We start from the raw sequence: 18,600 nt of genomic DNA on the forward strand, positions 1-18,600 counted from the left end.
GTGCTTCTTGTTCTTAGTGGACAGTAAGATCTTCTTTTCACTGGGTGGTAGTCTGATTGATTGTTTTATTCCTTCAGTGTCCCCTCCTGAAGAAGCCAACTGTGAAACCTAGGTTAAGGGGTCAGAGAGAGTATGACAACAGTTTAGAATTTAAGAATGTACCCGGAGCAGATGCAGAGCTGAATTTTTGCCACCATGCAATACAGATAAGTAACAATCTTCTTATCTATGTAGAGCAGGGGTGTCCAACCTGCGGCCCAGTGAAGTATTTTGTGCGGCCCCGGTCGAGGACGATGCAGTGTTTTCCTCTGCTGCCCCTGGGTGTTTACCGTCTTGCCGCTCCCTCCTCTGTCTTGCTGCAGCATTTGCACATTTGTGCGGCCCCAGAAACATTTTTTTTGGCCAATGCGACCCAGGGAAGCCAAAATGTTGGAGACCCCTGATGTAGAGATTTTAGGTGTAATGGGGAAGCAGGTGGCAGAGACAGTGAACATTCTATGATGGGCTCATTTGCAACTAGCTCCGTGAAAAATCACTAGAGTTCAGGTTGTGGGTCTGAGCGTTCACTTAATAGCACTTTTTGAAGCCAGTTTGATAGTGTAATTTTATTATATATTTAAGGTGATCAGTGATAGAACTGATAAACATTTATAAACAAAGCCCTGCCAGCTGAAGATCTTTCTCTAGTTCGGCAGCCAGAACTTTGATTTATAAAATGACAATTGTACAGAATATTGTTTCTTTTTATACTTCAATACGAGGGTCATTTCATAAATAATGCACACTATTTTTTAAAAAAAATTTACATGTTTTATTTTTTTTCAAGTATTTCTTTACAATCCTTCAATATAGTCTCCCTGCTTTGCAATGACGGAGTCCCAACATCCGGGAAGCTTCATTATTCCATCCAAGACACCGTTTTTTTAGTTGAAATCTGTTTTTATTAAGCAACAAACCATAACAAATGCAAACAGCAGACAAAAATATAGCAGTTTTACCCCAACTAAAGAAAACAGGGCTCCCCACCCCCCAAGAGGACCGGACTCTTATGTCCTCTCAGGTTACAAAGAACCCCAAACCCCCAGCCCCCCCAAAGCAGACCCCCCCCCCCAGAACCCTTAACCCCCCAACCCCCCCAGCCCTCCTCCCCCAGATCAGACAGGTGGACTGGAATACAACCGCAGTCTATTCAAGATACGACTACGCACCCGGGGAGACAAACTGTCCAAATAGGGAGTCCAAATATGAACAAAGTCTCTGCTCCTTCGCCGAGAGGAAGAAGCCAGGTTGGCCTCCCAGCTGAGAAGGTCATGTAATTTATTCCTCCAGTACCAGAAGGAGGGAGGAACATCCGCCAACCAGAAATTTAGAATACACTTTTTCCCCAAAATATAACATTTGCTCAAAAACAATTTCTCAGCAGAGGTATACACAGAAAACAAAGAAAAATGAGCGAACAACATATGATAGGCAGAGACCGGAACAGAAACCCGTAATAGACCCTGAAGAAAGGAAGCCAAGGCCCCCCAAAAACTCTGAATACTCTCACAACCCCAAAGACCATGAAAGTAAGAGTTCACCTCAGCATGACAGGTGAGACAGTAGGGGGTATCGACACAGCCCATATGGTAGGCCCGGCTCTGGGAGGCGTACGCTCTCAACAAGGGCACTCTCGAAGCTCTGCACTATGCACCAAAGCTGGGATACAACGAAGAGCCCGAAGCAAAAAACCCACCCCGAGCTCCCGCCCCAAATCTCTCTGCCAAGCCGACCCAAAACACCGTTTTTGTTCAGTTGTGGAATGGCTCAGGTACCGGCAGAAGAACGCTCTTCCAGAGATGCAAACCAATGTCCACGCATAGATTGTTTCAACTTTGGAAAAAGGTCGAAGTCTGGTGGACTCATGTCTGGACTGTAGGGAGCATGAGGTAACACCTTCCAGCCGTATTCGTGTAGTTTTTCAATGATGAGTGGAGAGCTCCATTTTCCCCACCACCAAAAAAATTTTGACAAGCTCAATCAAAAGTAAAAAATGATGATTTTTGCTTATGATCATGAAGGCATCATCATCACAGACAAAGTTCCATGTGGAAGAAGTGTCACAGCAGTGTATTATCATGATTTGTTTGCAAAAAATGTGTAGAAAAATGCACAAAACTCGACCTCAGTTGCTCTTGGCTGGGCCACTCATTCTTCAGGACAATGCTCGCCCGCACATAGGGAATGTCATCATTGAAAAACTATGCAAATATGGCTGGGAGGTGTTACCTAATGCTCCCTAGAGTCCAAACATGAGTCCACCAGACTTCGACCTTTTTCCAAAGTTGAAACAACCTATGCGTGGACATCGTTTTGCATCTCTGGAAGAGCTTTCTTCCATCAGTACCGAGCCATTCTGCAACTGAACAAAAACGGTGTCTTGGATGGAATAATGAAGCTTCCCAGACGTTGAGACTCGGTCATTGCAAAGCGGGGAGACTATATTGAAGGATTGTAAAGAAATACTTGAAAAAAAAAAAAAAAAAGTAAATTAAAAAAAATTAGTGTGCATTATTTATAAAATGACCCTCGTAAGTTCAGTATAAAACTATTTGAGGCTTGTGCGGATGGGATCAAATGGTTTGTGGGGACGGGATAGGGACTGAGCTAACAGGAACGGGGCGGGGATGGGACGGGGTGGAGACAGGGACAAATTTTTCCCCATGTCATTCTCTACTATTTATCCCTGTGAGAAAGCCATAATCCTGCTCGAGCTGACTAGTCACACGCAAAGAACTGCTCCACCTAGCTTCTAAAATAAAGGGGGTGGGGTGGGTTGTTTTTTTTTAGAGAGAGAGAAAAAGCACTAGTATTTTGTTACTACTTTTTACTATTTAATTTTACAGTAAATACTCTGATACATTTGTCAGTAAACAACACTGAATCTTTGGAAAGAACGAGTACAGTGGTGCCTCACACAACGAACTTAATTCGTTCCAGGAGCAAGTTTGTTATGCGAAAAGTTCGTTATGTGAAACGCGTTTTCCCATAACAATACATGTAAAAAAAAATAATTCGTTCTGTAGCATAAAATATGCTAAGATGACATAAAAAAAGATAAATTTATCTTGTTAGAGCTGTTAGCATGATATAGAGGGGATATATGTGAAGGGGAGGGGAGACAGGGGTTTTGTTGATCCTTGCTGTGTATTATAATCACCCCCCACATACTCCCCAGTACCTTTTTTAATTCCTCCCATCTTTCCCAGCCAGTGGCGTACAGGCCAGAAGCGCAGAGATCAGGAGCAATTCCTCTGCACGCCTGTGTGGGCCCATGCCGATCTCCGAATGGCTGCAGTTAGTTCTTGTGAGTCCCGCGAGAGCTGGCTGCAGTTAGTTCTTGTGAGTCCCGCGAGAGCTGACTGCAGCCATTCAGAGATCAGCGCAGGCCCATGCGGCGGGGGGAGGTTTAAAAATATGCGGTGGCGGCGGGGGGAGGTTTAAAAATATGCGGTGGCGGCGGGGGGAGGTTTAAAAATATGCGGTGGCGGCGGGGGGAGGTTTAAAATATGTAGCGCCACTGCACAGGGAGCCAGGCGGAGAGAGGGCAGTTAAGCGATGCAGCTCGGGCGACTTCGTTGTGTGAAACGAAGTCCGTTGTACGAATCAAGACAAGAAGTTCGTTGTGCGCAGCGTTCGCTGTGCGAGGCGGCCGTTATACGAGGCACCACTGTACCTTTTTTTAAAGACTGGTTCAGAGTGCCTGTGTAGTTTGATAAAATCAAAGGAAATGTGTTTTGTTGGGTTTTTGTGGGGTTTTTTTTTGCAGGAAGTAATTCATTCATAGGAGATCAGAGGAATAAACAAGCAACACTTCACCAATATTTCATAGGCACGCATGATTGCAGTCCAGGCCACATAAATTCAAAGGCAATACAGAACTGTAACAAGACCTCAGACATAAAAGATGTGCATTTACTGTTTCATGCATTTAAATTACCATTCCCACAGAAAAAGGTGATACATCTTGCATTAGCAATGGTGGTATATGTGAGGACCGTGCTATTTCTCTGATTTCACTAGAAATGAAGTAGAGAAAATTCCTTAAATTAAAAATCAAACTGTTATTGTAACTTTTCTTGATTTTACAGTGCTGTGCTGCATGAAATTAAGAGTAATATTATAACACCTCTAGGAGAAATTTTCAGTGGCATGCTCTCCAAACTGCTAATAAATGCATCATCTGTATACAGACAGTAGCTGTACACACCACTTCAATCCAAAGTGATTACAGGATCCAACAAGTATAAGAAGTCTGGAGTTTGCAAACTTGGATAGTTCATTTAAATTGGATTTGGGTGTTCTGTACCCCATCACTGTTTGATGTCCTTCTATAAATTACTGGAGTGGCAGGAAATGTTTAAAAGAAATTGTGATTCAAATTTGTAACAGAACATCCAGCATGAATGATTACATACATGAACATCCTAAAACTATACACCTAAGAAAAATTATCTTATAGCTAACATTTTTCCATCTAAAACATACTCATAATTTGTCTTTAGTTATATGACTCAGGTTTTTGTTTGCATAGGCAAAGGTTTCTGAATGCTATTTTCAGATCATTTTTACAGATTGTGAGGTATGCACATAAAACGGTGTCCTCCATCTTTTTAAAAGTGTCACCTTCTTCTTAAACCAGGCATTCACTTTGGATCTTTCAACTTCCGTGTACCACTAATGTTTTACAGGTCTCTTGAATCTTAGCAGATTTAAACATTCGGAGGATGCAGGCCAACGGAAACCTTCTTTTTTCAAAGCAAAAAGGTCATGTTGCCGAAGATCCTTGGAAGTAAGCTTCAATTTCTTCTAAGGTTTTTCCTTTGGTTTCAGGAACCACAAGGAGAGTAAAAATGACATTTAGGACACAGAAACCTGAGAAAAACCAGAAAGTTCCCCAAGAAGTGAGGGCCACCTACAAGAGAGATAAATGATTATTTAAAACAGACTGCAATGAATTGGAAAACTTCTATAGCTCTGAACATTGAGAGGGGGGATATTAGTAATGCATTTTAAGGGAATAACATGATAATGCACATTTGTGTCATTTAAGTCATATTAAGAGGCAAATTATTTTACCATAACACACGTTAAGTGACCACAGGCAACCCCTGTGAGAAGCAACCCTTCAGCCGCATGGATATGGGGAAATATCAGATTTTGCATTTCTGATTTCAGGTGTGAACTAAAGTCCTCTGAGCCAAGATACATTGTATTTACAGAAACCATAGTCATGTCAGAGATGACAACCACACAATAATACAAGAATCAGAGGCTGATGAACCCGAGGTCATTTTCAGATTCAAGGCCTTCTATCAGGGTTGACAGTGAAGGAGTTGGCCAATTACAGGGAAGTACACTATAAAACTAAAAAAATGAAAGACATCCTGAAAATCTGCACTTGATATGCAATGAACCAGTACAGTTTCACTTTAGCGGACACATTTCTGTTTAAGCCATCAATTAAGATGCTTGGTTTATCCAATTATTGATTAAAGAGTTTTCAACTCCAGTCTACATAGCTTCCCACCAGGTCTGGTTTTCAGCATAACCATGATAAGTATGCATGAAGTATCTGCATACATTTTGTTCTTTAACCAGGGTGATTTGTGTATTTGGATATTCTGAAAACCAGCTCAGATGTACTAAAAAAAATTTAAAAAAATAATTACTAGATTAGACCATGCTTACCATAAGATCATGGAACTCCTTCGTTACAAGGAAAGCAAAAGTCCAATTTGTTACAACACAGCTGCCACTGGCCACACCTCTGACTCGCAGTGGGAATATTTCTGACATCACCAGCCAGGGAATGGGCCCCCAGCCAAGGGCAAAACCTGAAAACAAACATTTGGAACACCAGATAAATTCTGGTTACACTTACAGGTGCAGGCTGAAATCTCAGAAACCAAAAATGAACACTGCAGATCAGTAGATGTCCAGTTAAAAGAGAAACACTGCATAAATAAATTTGTTTTTTCTCAGTTTCCAAGGGACACACATTGATTATTATGACATTTGATATCAAGTTAACAGATGCTTTAGAAAGTATTTTGGAATCAACTACCCTCCATTATCTAAATGTTTGTTGACTCACCAGCAATAAAGAAGGCCATGCTTACAAGGGCCAGCCATGTCAACCGATCTGGATTGTCTGAGGATAAGGAATTTGAAGGGGGAGTTGGATGTGGAGAATTGTTAGGATCTGGTTCTGCAATTTTAAAGTACAATCCAAATGTTGTACAACTGATGGTCATGACAACCCCTGCAAAATAACAGCAAAAACAACTGTCAAATAAAAAGGGGGAAAAATATCACTGAAGAGTTAATTCACTCTAATGTGAAATGCTTCAATTTATACTTTTTCTCTTTACTCTCAATGAATGCTCAGCAACTCTTATATACAATAATATTAAAATCTGGATCTACACTGCCAAACAAGGCCTCATTCAAATTAAAACAATAAAATCAAAGTTCCTATTTCATTAAGTGGGAGAATGACCAGTGGATCTCTCTCCCTGTTCATTTAAGTTTTTCAACAAGTCACTCATACACGACCATTTTCCAGTTCCTAAAATGTTAGCAAGCTGTAATTTCGACATAAAGCTATTTTTTACTGCATCAAAAAACAAAAAACGACCAATAAACATGTGGCATTATTAAATAGTTCTTCACTAATGCTCAGCACTATAGGCTGGATAGCTTCACAGACAGACATCCACATCAAAAACAGTGACTTGTTCCACATTTGTATAATTTGTTTTAAAAAATAACTTTTTTCCACAGAAGTAGACTATCCTTTCTCCCTTATTGCTTAAAGATTTGACTCCTTACACATGAGGGGCTGGTGAGGGAGGTTTTAAATGCAATATGTTCTATGCTTTGGCCTATTTTTTTTGTGGAGTGTGTTATCAAATATTGTAAATGTTTTAACAAAATATTTTGTTAGCACTCAATATACAAATGCTATGATAGTAAGCATTATTATTATAAACATGCCTCAATAAATCAGTTAGAGGTCCCTTTACTAAGCAGTGGCAAAATGTAGCTTTGGTGCGCCAATACAGAAGTTTTACCCACACATTAAGACTATTTTTAAACACTGCCATAAAATAACTGATTTTCTATTTCTTTTTTGTATTAATGGCTATGCATTAACATTGCCATTAGTGCACAGCCATTTTTTTAAATTAGTGGATGAGCATTTATAATCACTCATTTTATAGACAGTAAGGACTCCTACATTATCCATGTACTAACTGGTTAACGCTGCCCACTCTCCACGCATATTTTGACCCCTTCCCCCCACCCCCCCAAAAAAAAAGATTTCAGCATGCAATTAGCACACATTTCAAAGTTACCACTTAAGATGCCTGAATGTGTTGCTCAGTACTCCATTTCTAGCTGTGTTAAGCGCATATCAGCACCTAATGCAGCTTAGTAAAAGGACCCCTTAGTCTATAAGGTGCCACCAGCTTCTATGTTTATCTAGCAATTCTAATGTTCTTATTATCCATGCATAAACAATGATCCTTATGTTCCAGTTACAGAAATGCAATTATTTCACCCCAAACTCAAATCTAAAATGATTTTTAAAAAGTGAATTTTGCCAAGATTCTCTACGAACAGAAGCTGATAATTTTTTCTCTCTGTTTTGCAGGAGAGAATTAAACATGTGGGGTTTGCTAACCTCTAGATACATTTATTATGGAGGCAAGTTTGATTTATCCATGGATCCATGCTATAATTCACTTAATGTAAATGGCAAATACTTGGAATGGTCAGTAGTAAAAGAAAGCAGGGGAGATCAAAGGCCCGTTGGCTGGATACCATCAATACTGACATGAGAATGAATATCAAGAAATTGAAAGAAGCCATGGAAAACACAGAAGTACAGCAAGGAATGGCCTACAGAGTATCCAAGGGTTGGACACGACTGAATGGAGAGTAGTAGTATATGGTAAGAAGTTTTAATAAAACTACATTACTCTCATGGTGGGAATGAGAGTGGGAGCCAGAGCCAGAGCCAGGCCGAGAGTTGTTAGAATTTACTGTATATCTGTGTAAATCTGTTTGAAAACTGTCTTTCCCACAAACATATACAAGCTTTTTCCATTATCTTACCTGACAGTACAAGCAGTAGTTTCCGACCTGCTCTATCCATAATAAGAGCTGCCACTGCTGTGAAGATCACCTGTATGGCACCTAGTATGACCGATGCCAAGCTGCTGTTCTGAAGACAAAATAAAGGAGAGGAATTTCAAGAGTATAAAATGACAGAACTAGGATCTAAGATTTTCAGGTTCATATCATGATGAAGTATCTGATGGCTTAGCAGGGAGCAGCTAGAAGAAAATCTTTTGCCTTGATTCCTTATTAATCTTCTTATGAGTGCAGTATAAAAATATGCAGTTTAAAAAATACACCGGGGACATCCTTAATGATGGATTAATTCAGTCTCTTCCTGGTTCAAGTTGTTTTTACCTTGAACAGTTCTCAACTAAACTGTGTTGTCCTGACTACTGTCCAAAACTGGAATCTTTCACTAACCTGCCCCTTGCCCCTCAGGAAAGGGCTAGTGTTAGACATGATGAAACCCAGGGCCAAAACATGGAAATGGATTCCCAATCACAGGTTCTCTTGTACTCATCCTGCCCTCCCCTTTCTGACCTTGTTTCCTCCTCTCCCACTCACAGAGCATGTTCTTCACCCAACACCTTGAGATCCTTTTTCACTGCTGCCACCCCCTCCTTGCTTATCCCAAAGCCCCTATCTGGCACCTATCCCTCCTACCCCATTCTCCAACCTTTAAGCTCCACCCTTGGACCTTTCCCATTTGCCCTATCTCCATCCCTCTGCCTATTCTTTCTGGTCTGTTCCTGGGTCCTCTTTCCCCTCTTATATGCCACCCCTTCTGAATTCACTTCTTTCCCATGTGAATGTGGGGGGCCATTGCAGGGCCTGCTAGTGTGCTCTGATTCACAAGTCAAATGCTGATAACCTCTGATCTGTCACTGCCACAATCTGGCCTGACAGCAGTCAAAAATGTGAGGTGAGGGCTGAGAGGACCCAAGAATAGAAAATGGGAGGAGGGAGCAAATCTGGGAAGGATAGGTTTCCTTGAATGTTCAATAGAAGCTATGTCTGGAAAAGCCGATTCAATGCTAACCGGCTATATATATGTAAAATTTCAGGGAAAGTTCCTTTGAACACTGCCCCCTCCTAAATGGGCAGAAACAACATGAATACTTTTTCCCTATTCAAATCCAAGCTAAAAGTTCATCTTTGAAGTTGCTTTGGCCTCCCAACTCTATATTCAGCTGTTCAATACGCAAGTTATTTTAAGCACTCATAATAAATGAAATGCCCTGACCTATCTGTTTACCTTCAATAGACTGTAAGCTCTAATGAGCAGGAACTGTCACTGTATTGTGTACATCTAGTAGCACTATTAAAATCATTAGGTGTAGTAAAAAAGCAGCACTGGGGAAAGGGGTAGTGCAATGCCAATGAAACACAAGGATATCATCATGCATTTCTTGATCTCACGTACTTTACATTTACAAAAGAGTCCCATGGGACCAGAGCATGTGCTGAAAGCAGTTAGCCTAGCAGGGTTTAAAAAAAAAGGTTTGGCTAATTTCCTAAAATAAAAGTCCAAAAGTCATTGCTGAGATGGACTTGGGGAAAATCCACCGCTTACTTTTAGGATAAGCAGCATAAAATCTGTTTTGGGATCTTGGCAGGTACTTGTGACCTGGATTGGCCACTGTTGGAAACAGGATACTGGATTTGATGGACCTGTGGTCTATCCCAGTATTTTATGTTCCCTTTGAAAACCTGCCTGTAGGACTTGGAAAAAAAACCCAAAAACTTTACCCTCTACAAAACAACAAATTCAATATGTGCAAAAACTATTCTATCCTATGGACATTACAGGCAAATGAGTGCTTTGAAGGCATATGGCTTCCCTTTTGATAATATGTGGATTTTCTTTTTTTTTTTTTAAATGCTTTATTCATTTTTGCATGTTACAACAAGTGTAGCAGTTAAACTCATATGCACTTAAAGATACACACTTGATTAACTCTCATATATGCTTTAAGTATAACATTTCATAACAAATTAATATTCTGTAATATTTTAATAATTATGTAAGAAATCTAATATTTAAATTATACTTATTGAATAGAATAACCTCCCCTCCCCTCCCTCCCTACTCAATAATACATAAAAGTATCATTACTGTAAAACTATTCAGGTAGTTCTGTATTATGAAATAACAACAAGTAAAGCCCACCCATTTCCCCCCTAATCAAATATCTTATCATGGGAAAAGTTAATCATTCATTACAAAAATCAGTTAATGGTCCCCAGATTTTCTGAAATTTACTAAAATAACCTTTTTGCATTGCTATAGTGAGTTCCATTTTGTATATATGACATACAGAATTCCACCAGAAATTGTAATTTAACCTGTCATACTTTTTCCAATTGTATGTTATTTGCTGTATTGCTACTCCAGTCAAAATAAATAAAAGTTTGTTGTTATTTGACGAGATTTGACTCCTTGCTCTCATAGTTGTTCCAAATAAAATAGTATCATGTCAAGGCTACCGGATTTTCTAACATCCTATTAATTTGAGACCAAATTGATTTCCAAAATGATAAAATATATGGACAATAGAATAAAAGATGATCTAATGTCTCAACTTCAAGATGACAATGCCAACATCTATTAGACTTAGAGCTATCTATTTTTTGCAAACGAACAGGGGTCCAAAAAGCTCTATGCAAAAGAAAAAAACAAGTTTGTCTCATAGATGCTGACACCATACATCTTAACCTCCAAGACCAAAGTCGTGGCCATTGAGATGCATTAATTTGATGCTTAATCTCAATGCTCCAAATGTCTCTAAGACCATTTTTTGGCTTTTTATTTACTAATCCAGATATTAATTTATACCATTGTGCGGCTCTATGATCCATAGAATCCATCTGAAAGCATAAGAATTCCAGACTATGATAATTAATAAGATTTTTCCATTCAGGGAACCCTACCTGAATGGCCTGCTTCAATTGCAACCATCTAAAATATTGCGACTTATTAAGACTAAATTTATGTTGCAACTGTGAAAACTCCAGCAGCTTACCATTATTTATTACATCCTCCAAAGTACGGATTCCTGCCAACATCCAATGCTTCCAGATGATTTTAAAACCGCCAATTTTGATCTTGGGATTTTCTAATGTGGATTTTCTAATGGAACTAAAGTACTACCTGATGGAATTTCACAATTACCTTTACACAACATTTTTTTAGTTCCAGTCCAGAAGAGCAATAAATTGGTCTACTTTCCCATCAGATATTCAGGGAAAGATTTTCAAAGATATCTCATCATCTTAGGATACAGCTACTTCTCCCCTGCTATATACAGAATCCTTATTTCACTAGGTACCTTTATACTAGGATAACATTAGAGGAGCAACCAACCAGCTAGTGCTAATTTTCAAATCTAGTCAATTACGATAAACAATTCTCCCTGTGCATAAAGATGGCTGGCATAAAGCATCACAATTTAGCAAGTTAGGATAAATTGGTAAGTCAGGCACATGGGTTATTTTGAAAACCAGTCCCAAAGTGCATAAGTTGGTCTAAGGATTCAGTTTATTTGCATATTTTTTTAATCCCAAAACCAGTTCTGGTTACAGCCAAAGCAAATACCCTGGGTTTGTTTGAAAGCATATTTGTTCTAGCAGGCTACTGTCTGCAGTAATATTATAATAAAGTGACATGTGTTTAACAGTACAGTATTTTATTGACATTATGATCATTTTATCTTAATGACAGTTTTTCATGGTTAGGTTGCAGAAAAAAACCCATAAGAAAGTATACCATCTAGAATGCAGGTTTGTGGAGGAGGAGTGGGAGGATAACTTTTAAAATAAGTAAATAACAGGGTAGTAAGTTTTAAAAAGGCAGTAGTGCATCTTTACCTTGAACTTAGCTTCTTCAAAGATGGAGCCCGCATAAAACATGATTGCATTGATACCCGTCATCTGCTGGAAAAACATCAGCAGCATTCCAATGAGAAAAGGCTTGTAAACAGCTGGGTTCTTCAGGTCTACGATACTGAAGCTGCCTCCCTACAGACACAAAAAGCAGCATCCAATAACAAGAACCACACAGCAACAGGAATCCAAATAAAGGAAATGGAGCCAATTTAACATTTTTACTTCTTTTCAATTCTTAAAATCAACCAAAGAGAAGCCAAAAAGGGGTCACAGCTCATTAGTCTTGAGGGCAAGAAGCAGTAAAAACAAAAAAATCTTCTGTTTATGATACTTTTTCTCCATTCTTTCCTTCACTTTGGGGTCCTTTTACTATGCTGCTCAAAAAGTGGCATTAATATGCCCTTCTATGCTAATGAAGATGGACTGATTGTTTTGTGAAGGAACACCCTCTTCTTAATTCCCCAAAGCATCTCTCCAAAATACCCCTCCCCTAATGAAGCCAGGTTAGGCTTTTTTTATTTTTATTTTTTTTAATCATCGCCAGCTACAGAAGTATTAGCTCAAATGCTCAAGAGCGTTGGAGCTAACACTGCCACAGCAGGCAATAAAAAAGTCTAATACAGGTTCACAAAAGATGGGATAAATATTTAAAAAATATATATCTTTAGCATCAAAAACCCAGATTATTGAGCACTAATTAGGCAGTTACACATGAGCATGTCCCATGGTACGCCATTTTAAGCTGCATTAGAGCCTAACGCAGCTTAGAAAAAGGGACCCCTTCATTTGCTTCTTCCTTAATTTTTCCTTAATTGTTTATCAAATAGTTTATAGTCACTTTATTCTTCTTCAGTCACAGTTTCCCAAGCTGATCTCCTGTACCTAATGTAAGATTACAGAATGACAGGGCTGGAAGACATCTTAAGGGGTCGCTGCCTATTCCACCCTTCTTCCTCCAAGCAGCATCCCACTCTATTTAGATACATGTTTGTCTAACCTGTTCTTAGAAACCTACAACCACAAGAGATTCTACACTCCCTCTGCTCCCAAAGGAATCTGTACTAGTGCTTCACTAGGCTCATTTAGAAATTTTTTTTTAATGTCTAACCTAAATTAATTTTGCTGTAATTCAAGACTAAGATTTCTTGTCATCACCTGCTCCTCAGCGTATGCTTCGATCTGCTGGCATTCCCACTCGTGATCCACCTCAGGCCCCCGCAGAAATGCCAAAGCATTCAACGCTTCCACACGTTTGCTCTGACTCAGTAGGAACCGTGGGCTCTCAGGCATAAAGCCCATCAGCAGCAGCATCAAAAAAGGAGGCACTGAGCAGAGCAAGGCCAACCAACGCCACTCAAGTACCATTCCTAAACCATGCAGAAAGGAAAAGGCATGGTAAAACTGCTACACTGGTACTCAATCCTGAACTCACTCTACATGTTATTCACACATGAGACTTAACAAGAACTTTAATTTTGGCTGCAGTTACACTGCCACCTCCCATGCACCCACCCTTTTATAAAACCACGCAAGAGGTTTTAAGCGCCAACCGGTAACACTTAATGCTTTGCGCTGCTCCGATGCTCATAGGAACTCTATGACCGTCGGAGCAGTGCAAAACATTCAGCACACCGACTGGCGCTAAAAACCTCTTGCGTGGTTTTAAAAAGGGGGGGGGATGAATATCAGTAGCATATAACAGTAATTAAGCTCAAGTTATAACAATTTAACCTGAAAGATTATTTAATTCCCAGTTCTTAGTCTCAATATATTTCAATAGATGGTGAGACCCAAAAAACAAGTTTCAAGTTAAAAAAAATTTTGATTATATCACATTATCTCAGGTTCCATGCAATGTACAAATTAAAAAAGGAAATGACAGACAATGTGTTTTGGGGAATTAAAAAACTTGGACACGGACAAATACACAATGTCAAAAACATAAGGGCAGTGGGAGGAACTACAATGAGTAAAGAAAAGGAGAACATAAAAGGGAGTAACAATAGGTTAAGACATATCTTATTTAGTGACCTTGTGTCTTTTATGGTTCAAATGCATCCTTAAAGAAAAAGCATTTTAAGTCGTATCTTGAATAGACTGCGGTTGTATTCCAGTCCGCCTGTCTGATCTGAGGGAGGGGGGCTGGGGGGGTTGGGGGGTGAGGGGTTTTGGGGGGGTCTGCTTTGGGGGGGGCTGGGGGTTTGGGGTTCTTTGTAACCTGAGAGGACATAAGAGTCCGGTCCTCTTGAGGGGTGGGGAGCCCTGTTTTCCTTAGTTGGGTGAAACTGCTATATTTTTGTCTGCTCTTTGCCTGTGTTATGGTTTGTTGTTTAATAAAAACAGATTTCAACCTAAAAGAAAAAGCATTTTAGTTTCTTCGCTCAAGAAAACCGGCAGCAAATTCCATATTGGGGGGGGGGGGGGTAGTCATAGAAAAGATCCCTCCTGGGGATGAACACTGAGATTAAGGGTAATGTTTTTCACCCTAATTTCTAAATCATATTAGGCACTGATCACTGATATTTTGCTGTGGATTCCTCACCTTCCCCAAGTACTGTAAAACTTACAATAAGGTTCTGTGGACTCAGGTTTGCAGCTTGTGCTTGCCCTTGTTTAGGAGAACATAAAAAAAACACCTCTTGGGCATAGGCAGGAGTTCAGTTTAGTACCTTTCCAGACTTTTTAGGTGTCTTAGAGGTTCTATATTCACACTTTTGTGCTAGCTCAAATAAATACATTGGACCAGATTCAGTAAATGATGTCTAAGTTAGGCGCCATTAAGTTCCACGCTAGGCACCAATTCTATAGAAAATTGCTTAGCATTAAGCAACCTTTACTCTTATCGTAGATTCCCATGCCCAACTTTGGGCATGAGGACTGAAGCCTGCTGAAACCTGGTGTTAATCCTAGCACCCAACTGATGGCAGTTGGGCACGCAAATCCAAGTATTCTATAACATCATGCCTAATTTCTAGAAATGACCCTGACTCGCTCATGCACCTCCCATAACCACACCCCTTTCGAGTTGCATGCTATGAAATGTAGGCATGCATTTTAAAGAATATGGTATATGGCAGATGCACATGTTAACTTCTAATTATTACTAACTCTACTGTTGAAAAGGATTAAAACCACAGAGAGCACAAATAACAAATCTACAGTATTACATTACATTACATTAGAGATTTCTATTCCGCCAATACCTTACGGTTCAAGATGGATTACAAAAGAAGATATCTGGCCATTTCCAGGGGAATTGAAGAGTAGAGAGCTTTGCTACAGAGAATTGGGATGAGTCTTACAGAGTTAGTTTGTCTTCAAGGAGGTCTTGAATAGGATGGTGTTTATTTCTTTTCTAAATGATTTGAAGTCTGTAGTTGTTATCAGTAAATTGAAGACTTGGTAGTCTAGTTTTGCTGCTTGAATGGCTAGAAGGCCGTCGTACAGTTTTTTGTTTTACTTCTTTGATTGGGGGATGAGTGACGGGTCTGTGCGTTCTCCTGTGTCTGGTTTAGCTAGTTTGGATTAGGCGGTTGTTTAGGTAGGCTGGGCTGTCTCCGTTTATGGTTTTAAATAGTAGGCAGTAGAATTTGAATTGTACTCTTGCTTGTATTGGGAGCCAGTGAGAGTCTAGTTACACCGCCGTGATGTGGTCGTATTTCCTCAATGAATAGATAAGTCTTAGCGCTGTGTTTTGAACAGTTTGTAGTTATTTTATCATGGTTGTGGGGCAGGGGAGATAGAGTATGTTGCAGTAGTCAAGAAGACCCAGGACTAGGGATTGGATCAAGAGCTGGAATTGTGTTCTGTCGAAGAATTTTCGAACTTGCCTTAAGTTTCTCATGACCCCAAATGATTTTTGTATTGTTTTGTTGATTTGTGGTTGCATGGTACAGCATCTGTCAATTGTCATTCCTAGAAGTTTTAGAGTGGATTGTATATGGTATGTGATTGAGTTTATTACTAGGTTTGTTATAGTTGGGAATTTATTATTTTTGAGGAGAATGAATTTTGTCTTGTCTGGGTTCAGTTTCAGTTTGTGATTATTCATCCATGTTGCAACTGTTTCAAGTGTCTTGTGTAGTGTGTCTGTCATGGAGGATGTTGGTTGGTCAAAAGGAAGGAGAATGGTGATGTCATCAGCATAGCTATAGGAGGTTAAGCCTAATTTGTCCAGGCAGGTGCCGAGGGATGCAATGTAGAGATTGAAGAGAGTTGGGGAAAGTGGAAATCCTTCGGGTACGCCGCAGGGGTTGGACCATGGTTCTGATTTTTCTTTGTTCAACTTGACTCTGTACGTTCTGGATTGTAGGAAGCCTTGAAACCATGTGTGAACCTTGTCTGTGATCCCTATTGTTTCTAGTATTTGTAGTAGGATGTTGTGGTCCACCAGGTCAAATGCTGCGGTGAGGTCCAGCTGTATAATCAGCATTTTTCTACCTGTGCTGAGGTGTTGTCTAGCTGTGTCCAGGAGGGAACCTAGTAGTGTCTCTGTGCTGTAGTTGGTTTTGAAACCCGATTGTGTGGGATGGAGTATGTTGTAGTCTTCTAGGTAAGTGGTGAGGAGTTTGGCTACCAGGCCTTCCATTAGTTTGACATAGAGTGGTATTGAGGCTATGGGTCTGTAGTTAGATGGTTGGTCTGTTGCTGCAATGGTAGCAGGTGGAGAAAAAAGCCTCAGAATAAAGTGACAGTCATAAACATAGGTAGTATAGTGCTATCATGAAATCAGTCATTGGCATTAAAAAACTCCAACCTGTAAAACCAAACCTTGTAGCATAGTTGAAACGCTCACAGCTGGGTTAAAAATGCACTAGAGGTCACTTATCTGGTACAGTCTTGTAAATCTGGGCTTCTTCTTACAGCTGTATAGCTTCCAAACACTGCCCAAGGATCAATTCCATTTAGATGAAAACCCAACAAGAAATCTTATTTCGCCGGTCAAGCTGAGTTAGAAGATTTCCCCTGAAACAGCCGGCTTGACCAGCGAAACAAGATTTCTTGTTGGGTTTTCATCTGAATGGAACTGATCCTTGAGCAGCATTTGGAAGTTATATAGTTGTGAAAAGCAGCCCAGATTTACAGGACTGTACCAGATAAGTGACCTCTAGTGCACCTTTAACCCAGCTGTGAGCGTTTCAACTATGCTGCAAGGTTTGGTTTTACAGGTTGGAGTTTTTTTATGCCAATGACTGATTTCATGACAGCACTATACTACCTATGTTTATGACTGTCACTTTATTCTGAGGCTTTTTTCTTCATCTGTTACCATTTCAGATAGATTGTTATTCGCTCTCTCTGTGGTTTTAATCCTTTTCAACAGTAGAATTAGTATTATTATTCTATTGAAACCCTTATTGTTTGCAGTTTTGCAAAACTCCAAATTATTGCCATTAAATGCCAAACAACTCCAATAACTGATTGTGCCTAATTATTTTACACATGCACCTGGAATCCGTGCCCAAATATGAACAATCTATATAGTTCATATTTGGAGAATAATTACTTGTTACAAGCTTATAAGGAAAGGAGATATAGCACAGTTACTTACCGTAACAGGTGTTATCCAGGGACAGCAGGCAGATATTCTTAACACATGGGTGACGTCACCGACGGAGCCCTCAGTACGGACCTTTTTAACTAGAAGTTTCTAGTTGGCCGCACCGCGCGTGCGCGAGTGCCTTCCCGCCCGACGGAGGAGTGCGTGGTCCCCAGTTAGGATAAGCCAGCTAAGAAGCCAACCCGGGGAGGTGGGTGGGACGTAAGAATATCTGCCTGCTGTCCCTGGATAACACCTGTTACGGTAAGTAACTGTGCTTTATCCCAGGACAAGCAGGCAGCATATTCTTAACACATGGGTGACCTCCAAGCTAACAAAGAGGGAGGGGGGATGGTTGGCCATTATGAAAATAAATTTTGTAACACAGATTGGCCGAAGTGTCCATCCCGTCTGGAGAAAGCATCCAGACAGTAGTGAGTAGTGAACGTGTGAACTGAGGACCAAGTGGCTGCCTTGCAAATTTCCTCGATGGGCGTGGAACGGAGGAAAGCTACAAAAGCAGCCATAGCTCGGACTCTGTGGGCCGTGACAGCTCCTTCCAGTGAGAGACCGGCCCGAGCATAGCAGAATGCGATACAGGCAGCAAGCCAATTAGAAAGCGTCCGTTTGGAGATAGGGCGACCCAAACGGTTAGGATCGAAAGACAAAAATAGCTGAGGAGATGTTCGGTGAGCTCTGGTACGATCAAGGTAGTAAGCAAGGGCACGCTTACAATCCAGCGTGTGCAACGCCTGCTCCCCAGGATGCGAGTGAGGTTTAGGGAAGAAGACTGGCAACACAATGGACTGGTTGAGGTGAAAAGCCGAGACCACCTTGGGGAGGAATTTAGGGTGGGTACGTAGAACAACCTTGTCATGGTGAAAGACAGTGAACGGTGGGTCAGCAACCAGTGCATGCAGTTCGCTAACCCTCCTGGCAGAGGTGATGGCAATTAGGAAGAGCACCTTCCAGGTAAGAAGCCTGAGCGAAGTTGTGGCAAGAGGCTC

The 18,600-nt window shown here is 40.4% G+C and overlaps 1 protein-coding gene across 4 annotated transcripts in view; it reads right to left on the reverse strand.

Moving 5' to 3' along the window:
• Positions 1-3,933: 3,933 nt before the first annotated feature.
• The window catches only part of SLC2A8 (solute carrier family 2 member 8), a 38,263-nt gene continuing 23,596 nt past the window's right edge, over positions 3,934-18,600 (reverse strand). For 2 of the 4 annotated variants that reach the window (XM_033961043.1, XM_033961040.1), the window contains exons 5-10: positions 13,210-13,421; positions 12,037-12,186; positions 8,164-8,272; positions 6,137-6,304; positions 5,731-5,876; positions 3,934-4,954 (exon numbers count right to left, since the gene is read on the reverse strand). In XM_033961043.1, the coding sequence (XP_033816934.1) occupies positions 4,808-4,954; positions 5,731-5,876; positions 6,137-6,304; positions 8,164-8,272; positions 12,037-12,186; positions 13,210-13,421 (932 nt within the window). In that variant the 3' untranslated portion in view covers positions 3,934-4,807. The remainder of the gene's footprint in view (positions 4,955-5,730; positions 5,877-6,136; positions 6,305-8,163; positions 8,273-12,036; positions 12,187-13,209; positions 13,422-18,600) is intronic. The other 2 variants (XM_033961042.1, XM_033961041.1) reach the window with 2 other exon arrangements.

This window comes from Geotrypetes seraphini, chromosome 10 (genome assembly GCF_902459505.1).
Source record: "Geotrypetes seraphini chromosome 10, aGeoSer1.1, whole genome shotgun sequence".
Classification (NCBI taxonomy): domain Eukaryota; kingdom Metazoa; phylum Chordata; class Amphibia; order Gymnophiona; family Dermophiidae; genus Geotrypetes; species Geotrypetes seraphini.